A 7,124-nucleotide genomic window follows, 5' to 3' on the forward strand; every position below is an offset into this window, starting at 1 on the left:
GGGGGTCGGCATAGCCCCCCAAAAACTGAAAGCGAACAGCATGGATCCTGATCAGACTGCGCAAGCGCAGGCTGGTCTGGATCCATGCTGGTCGCAAACCTATTATGTTGGTTTTGTCATGACGCGGCTCATATCATGAATGTAAATTAGAACAGAAATTAACACGGTTTTAAATGATTTTTTTATTAAACTTTATGCATTCCATGTATAACAACAATGATAATGTAAAAGATTATTCTTTAAATAATTTCGTAAACATGTTTGTATTTCTATATATATGTACACATCTTGAATTGATGTAGTTATATACAAATATATATTCAAGATTTTACAACATGTCTAATACATGTATACGGGTTAGACAAGTTAATGCAATTAACTATCTAAAGTGCAATTAACTATCTAAAAATATCAATGTACATCAATGAACTATACGAGGTACAGTCACCACTGCACATGGTTATCTCGTCACTTTTCTTCGTCGTAAGAAAATATATACACTCCAAAGTGATTAAAACAACAACAATGATTTTGTCAATTACAAAAATGTAAAAGGAACAAATATGTAACACATTGAATTCAGTCCAATTCTTTTATAAAGTAAGAATTGTCATTCATAAATATACACACACATATTGAAGACATCTAAAATATTTTGTCTTCCACTATAAACATGTTTACTGAAAATTAGAGTAACAAAAGATTTAAAAATATCACAGAAAACAACATGTAAACAATTTTACAATCCGTGCAGAATATTGACGTCAACATAAGCAACAATGCAATGCTAAGACAAAATATGAACACTGTAAACATTCAAATGTTAATTAAGATTTCATGAAACTGATTTACAAAATCATGCAATGTATGATTGATTTTGCAGTATCTATCACCATATTCACACTGCGTGACTAACGTAGTAAGGTTTTTTTCCCATACTTGGTCATTCATTTGGTAATTTTAAGTGGCTATAATTTTATAGCGCCTTTGTAATGTGTCACTTAAAATATTTTACTTTTTTTCTTATACATTTTCCACTTTTCCATGGAAATTAGCATGACTGGTACAATGTAGTGCGATGTTTTAATAACACTCTTGCTTTGTATCATCGAGTAGATCAATATAATAAACTATTTATTATAATAATTTATAACATGATCATATAACTAAGCACTTATTAACCATATCTTCACATAAATGTACATGATATTATTGATAGTATGACTTTGCATGAACGTCTAACATACCATAGTATATAGTATTGTCAGTGTAGTGTATGCCACATGCAGTGCTTTACATCCGTGCAACTGCATTTCCATGACGACAGAATTTCCTTCATTCTAATGAAGTCATTATGTAAAAGTTCTAGTGTTATTTCCTTTAATTCAGGATACTTTTCTGTCACGGAATGATGAAGACATCTTTCACAACTGTTCTTTCTTGCGCAATTGGATGAATACTCACACGGCAAAAGTGCATAAATTTCGCTTTTTGTTTCGAAATTGTAAAGAAATACTCGTACAGGATTTGGTGCAGATCCGAGTAATTGTTCTATCTGAGTTGGAGTCAGATCGAGATTGCACAATTCAAGACTTTTCAATAAACGCATATGTTTAATATGAAGAAACACATTTTCAAACAAATCCAGGTGTGATATGCGTATCATTTCGACAATATCTTTTGTTTGTTCAACGATTGGTTGAATTCCTATCATTGTGGATGTTAAGCTGCAATCACAGTCAATGTGTAAGCTTTTCAGATATGAAGTCCTTATGTAAGGAAAACATTTCAACACTCTCTGTACAGAGTCATTGTCGATGTACAGGTCTCTTAGTATTATATCATATACAGTAAAGCTACTATGTAAACTTTCGGCAATGCAGTCCGTGAACATATCACTTAGACTTTTAACTAAGATTCTATGCTGGTTTCTCTCAGATTGTGTGTGGTCTCCTTTGAATCTTACTATTCTAAACCTTTCATCTGCATCTACAAGGCCACTTACGTGCCAACTCACATTTTTCATAGCCTTCGGATTCATACCGCCGAGAAACAGAATAAATTCTCGCAATTCCAGGACGCGTTCAATGCTATTGGTTCTTCTTTGTAAGGTTCTTAAATGGTCTACGTAGTCTACGTCGTTTGTGCAAAACAACTGAGCACCAAAAAAGTCCTGAAGTGTTTTTTCTTGGAAGTAAATGGAAGATTTAAAAGGACTTGATGATCCGACAGGGAGAAGTCCGATATTCATGCAATGTGCGAGCTTCTCAAGCCTCAATGTGTTTTCAAATACACAAACGTCATTTTTTATAAATTCTCCTGAAAAAAACATGTGAAATGCCAGTTTCGATTATGACGACAGATACTGTTTCCCTACAACATAACTGAACCAATCTGGTTCCGTCAGCCATGTAATCCCAGACGTGCATGCGGAATCATTTCTAAAATCAAAAGTATTTCCCGAGTGTTTTATTGCATGATAATGCACGCAATCTATCATTTTGACAACTTTGTTAGAGCGTGATAGATGTATTCCGTCCTCGAACCAAAAATAGATTAACCCTTTCAACATCAGAGGACTTCTCAAAAGGCCACTATATATGTTTTCTTGAACTTCATTAATAAATGTCGATGAAATTTCCTCATGTAATTTGATGGAATATATATCTTGAGCCTTCAACAGGTGTGAAAGCGCGGATTTTATCATCAAATTTCTGTTTGCAGCAGAAACTCCTTGAATTGTTATTGTACGAATAGTTTCCCCTTCTGGAGGTTTCCATGATTCACATGGCCTGGAGGTTATTACAAGTGTGTATTTGTGCGTGGATGTTATCTTCGGGAGTTCATGGCGGCTAGTTTCCTTTCCTGGTATAGACAAGTTATCGATACCATCAAGGACAATCAAACAATTGTACTTTTGTAAATACTCCACTACAGTGCTTTCGGGAATGCCAAGTAAGTTAACTATAGTATTTTCTATAGTCTCATTCATATCCACATGAGAAATTTTGAATAAGAAATCAAATTTTCTCAAAATTGACGAATTACCATTTTTGCAGTCGTTTGCGCTATCATTTTCTGTTAACAGATTGATATGGACCGCAGACCAGTCTGAAACAATTTTCTGACATAGAGTCGTTTTACCCATCCCAGCTTGTCCTACAATCAAAATGTTTCGAGACTGACTGTCTATATTTTCAAACATTTCCAGATAGTGGAACAATTTTCTACTAGGCTGTCCTTCAGCAATTGTTCTTCCATGTCCCAGATACAGTTGTTCAGCATTGTTCATATCATTCAACTCGAGATCAAGGGGCACGTAAAAATCGGCTGGACACGACTTCGAATACGATATGTCTTCTTGTGCTGATGTTTGATAAGACATGATCAAGGCGATTTTTGTACGCATAAAGTCTGAAAGATATGATTAAATACAACAAAAGGGCCATGATAGCTCTGGATCGCTGCCCTGAGATACATTACTAGAAAAGATCACAATATTTGTTTTACAATTTTAAAGTCAGTAATGGGGACACATAAAATTTGGTAAAGTTGCATAATCTTTTAAATACTTGTAGATGTCTGCTACGAAATGCTTAATGACAAAAGCTTACATTCTTGGCATTGAAGTTTCACAAAGGAATATTAAATTGTATTTCCTAGACAAGTCCATTGTTCATTTGTGACCCAGGGACATGACTTATATAACTAAGATAGACATTTTTAGTCAATGACTCAGCTCTTGACATTGTTGTTTCACAAAAGAAGTCTTATAGTTATGTATTTCCCTATATCAGTCTATATAAAATAAATGACCCCTTCGGCATGGCCAATTTTGACCCCAGGAGCATAATTTGAATAACTTTTGAAGAGATTTCCAAGGTGACGCGTCATGCCAAATATCTAAACATTGAGCATTATTGTTTCTCGGGAAATTTAAAGATACAATGTAGTTTTACTATACAAGTTAAATGTAGATTTACTATACAAGTTTATAAAGATTAAAAGACCAATGGGACAGGATCAATTTTGCTCCCATGGGCATGATTCATAAAAAGTTGTAGAAATTACTAGAGAACAACATGCAAAATATGCAAGCTATAGGTATTGCGGTTATTCAGTAGAAGTCTTTTAAGATATTTTTACAATACAAGATTATACAAACTAACTGATCTTTGGGGCGGGACCAATTTTGACCACATGGTATACATATTTTGAAGATCCAATTGGCATTAATACAAATTAGGCATTGTAGTTTAAAAAAAATGACTTTATGTGTTTTTCTTTATAAGCTAATGCAAAACTAAGTGACCCCTTTTGACCACAGAGACATGATTTATATAAATGTTGAGGAGTACAAGAGGATGTTACATGACAAATATCTAAGCTCTGGGAATTGTACTTTCAGAGTAGATGATTGTTTTTTTAAAAAGTGATCCCTCAGAAGCATATTTGACATTTAAGACTTTTTTCTTATACAAGCGTATTGTTAACTAAGTGACCCCTTGGGCAGGGCCATTTTTGACTCAAAGGGCATGACTATTCAACCTTTGTGAGAGGTTCACTTTAAAATGCTACATTTCACTTAAGTACAGTGCTTTGCAGTTTCATAAAAGAAAACTTTATAAATATATATATAACGGTAAGTAGACAAAACGATCCATGGAGTGAGGCTAAGATTTATATAAATTAGGAGAGGACCAAAATGTGACGCAACATGCCAGAATATTGTAGATTCTGAAAATAAGATATATAAAGAATTCATTTTGAAAGTCTATTTCTAGCTCCTGTGACCTATATATGTATCAGACTTGCACCATTTATGTAACTGTTTAGAGGACCACTAAGGTATATTCCAGTTGATGTTTATTAAAAATTATGAGAAGATGTTGTTTATAGAAATTGTTAATAACGACAGACGAAGGACGACCAACGACTACAACGGACACATGCACTGCCATAACAAAAACTCACCTTAGTGAAGAGCTCTGGTGAGCAAAACAATGTTACCCGGGACCGATTTATCATGTTATAATTATTACCTTTTATGTTTCGTGATAGATGATTAGCTATTTTTGAGTTTACAAAATTTTTAATATGAATGACAGCAGTTTCGTCTGCTCCCATATTTATCTTATTCAGATAATATTTAAACTGCTATTATATGACATGAAAATAAACATTTAATTTAACATGGTATAATAAAATATATGGTGTTAATTATAGTGTTTAATGAAATTAAATCTGCGGCATACACAAATTAGTATAGTGTATATAGATCAAGTACAGCTTTCTCTCTGTTTAACGATTGACTTTGATGAATAGTTTCACAATAATTTATTTCTTAAATGAAAGCCATAACACAAGTTAAAGATTATGCTGTAATCGAATATTTTACCTTGTCCTGTTCTGTCAGAATGTGTCGTGTATGACATAAATGAATTTTCTCCCGTTTTTGACTCTTTTAATTGACCTTCTAAGCTTTCTTTTGTGTTTTCGTTTATGTATACACCTACATGCAGAATAAAAAGATCGATCAATTCGTGTTTTAAATGCAATTGTATTTGATCAATATTTTTTTCAAAGTTGTTAAATTGGTAACATGCGCAGCAGTTGTATTAATAGATATTATTTGTAATGTAACTCTTTACGTGTAACAAAGAGGTTTGCTTTGTCACTTTAACTTTTAATTTGACCTTGATGGTCATTTTTTTAGTAACAAGTTTTGTTTTGTCCAAGTATAAATCAAATCCGTACATAAATAACAAAATTATGACAATTAAACCAAATTTTAGTAATTTGACCTCGTCGAACAAGGTTATTTAAAGCTCAAAGTCAATTCAACTGTTTAGAAGGTATTGTCCAAAAGGTTGATTTGCTCCAGTATGAAGATAATCCAAGTTACAGTCAATTATCACCAAAATAAGTTAATATTTTATAATTTAACCTTCAAGGTCAATGTCATGAATGAGCTTAAGTCAGTTCGAGTTTAATATGCAAAAAGGGCTTATCTTAAAGAATGTAGTGTCTCCATATGAAGTAAATCCCTATATTAATAACAACGTTATAGCTCAGTTACATCAAAAATCAATTTAACCTTCAAGGTCAATGTCATTTATTGTAAAGGTCAATGGTTTTCCGCTTAACTTGTAGGTCTATCCCAAAAGACTGCTGTGAAAAGTTTGAAGACAATTCAATCAAAACTAACAAAGGTATAGCCGCTTACATAACAAAAATCAGCAAAATCAACCAAAATTTAGGCATTTTACCTTAATGGTCAATGTCATTTATGAATGTAGGTCTAGTATAGTCTGGTTTACTTGAAGGTCTTGTCCTTAGTTGTTGTGGTCAAGTATAATTACAATAAACCAATAACTATAAAAGTTATGATCAAGGTTAAAGTCTGCAGACAGCAACGGCGACGTCAACGCCGACACCTTTATTTTTTGTATTTATTTATTTAAAAAAATCGAGCTAAAAACGATTGAAAACAATTCCTCATTTATAAATTCAATTACCTTCCTTCTGTGTTGAAATCGATAAAGACGGCAGATTATATCTGGTTTTTACATCTTTCTATTAGCTTAACAAGCTCGTTCTTCAGATCATCGTTTGCCGTCCCATTTCCAGTAACAAGTTGGTTGATATTGTCCACCAATATTTCTGAGAGTTTCTTCTCGCAGTCTTCGCTGCAGTTGTTGAAAACATTCTATAAAAAAAAGTTATGAATATGGTTCACATGCAAATTGCCATTTGTTTTAATGTAGAAACAGGAGTAATTAAGTAAATATAAAGCTTTTCTGGAATTTTTTTTTTCTATGTTTCATTAGTAAGTTTCATTTAGAGCGCAAACATTTTGTTTCCCAAAAAGAATCTAAAATATATGCATCTGAACATTGACCTACAAATGAGTGAATAAATAACATCGTCTGCCTAGTTTAGATTTATTTATTCGAGATATGCAAAAAGGCATGGAACGTGTGATTTTTTATAGTTCCCGTTAGTTATATAAGTATATTTTGTTTTCCAACAGTACTCATAAGAGGGGTACCTCACAGGGTGAACGTAATATGTAAATAAACAGTATGCGCACCTAATTAAAGATAGAGCTATTAATAGACTTG

The 7,124-nt window shown here is 32.9% G+C and overlaps 1 protein-coding gene across 1 annotated transcript; it reads right to left on the bottom strand.

The window, feature by feature from the left end:
- Positions 1–863: 863 nt before the first annotated feature.
- Positions 864–6,702, bottom strand: LOC132739893 (uncharacterized). The gene is made up of 3 exons (XM_060727730.1): positions 6,519–6,702; positions 5,399–5,512; positions 864–3,414 (listed from the first exon to the last, which is right to left on the bottom strand). The coding sequence occupies exons 2-3, from the start codon at positions 5,433–5,435 to the stop codon at positions 2,351–2,353; spliced, it is 1,101 nt and encodes a 366-aa protein (XP_060583713.1). The 5' UTR covers positions 5,436–5,512; positions 6,519–6,702; the 3' UTR covers positions 864–2,350.
- Positions 6,703–7,124: the final 422 nt, after the last annotated feature.

Source organism: Ruditapes philippinarum, unplaced genomic scaffold (assembly GCF_026571515.1).
Source record: "Ruditapes philippinarum isolate M1 unplaced genomic scaffold, ASM2657151v2 ctg18158_1_1_1_1, whole genome shotgun sequence".
NCBI classification, from domain to species: Eukaryota; Metazoa; Mollusca; class Bivalvia; order Venerida; family Veneridae; genus Ruditapes; species Ruditapes philippinarum.

Excerpts from the sequence above, each read along its gene's own strand:
- LOC132739893 (XM_060727730.1), bottom strand. The coding sequence starts at position 5,435 with ATGTCATACACGACACATTCTGACAGAACAGGACAAG. Across the intron at positions 3,415-5,398 it reads TTCTGACAGAACAGGACAAG|ACTTTATGCGTACAAAAATC; the intron begins GTAAAATATTCG and ends CATATCTTTCAG.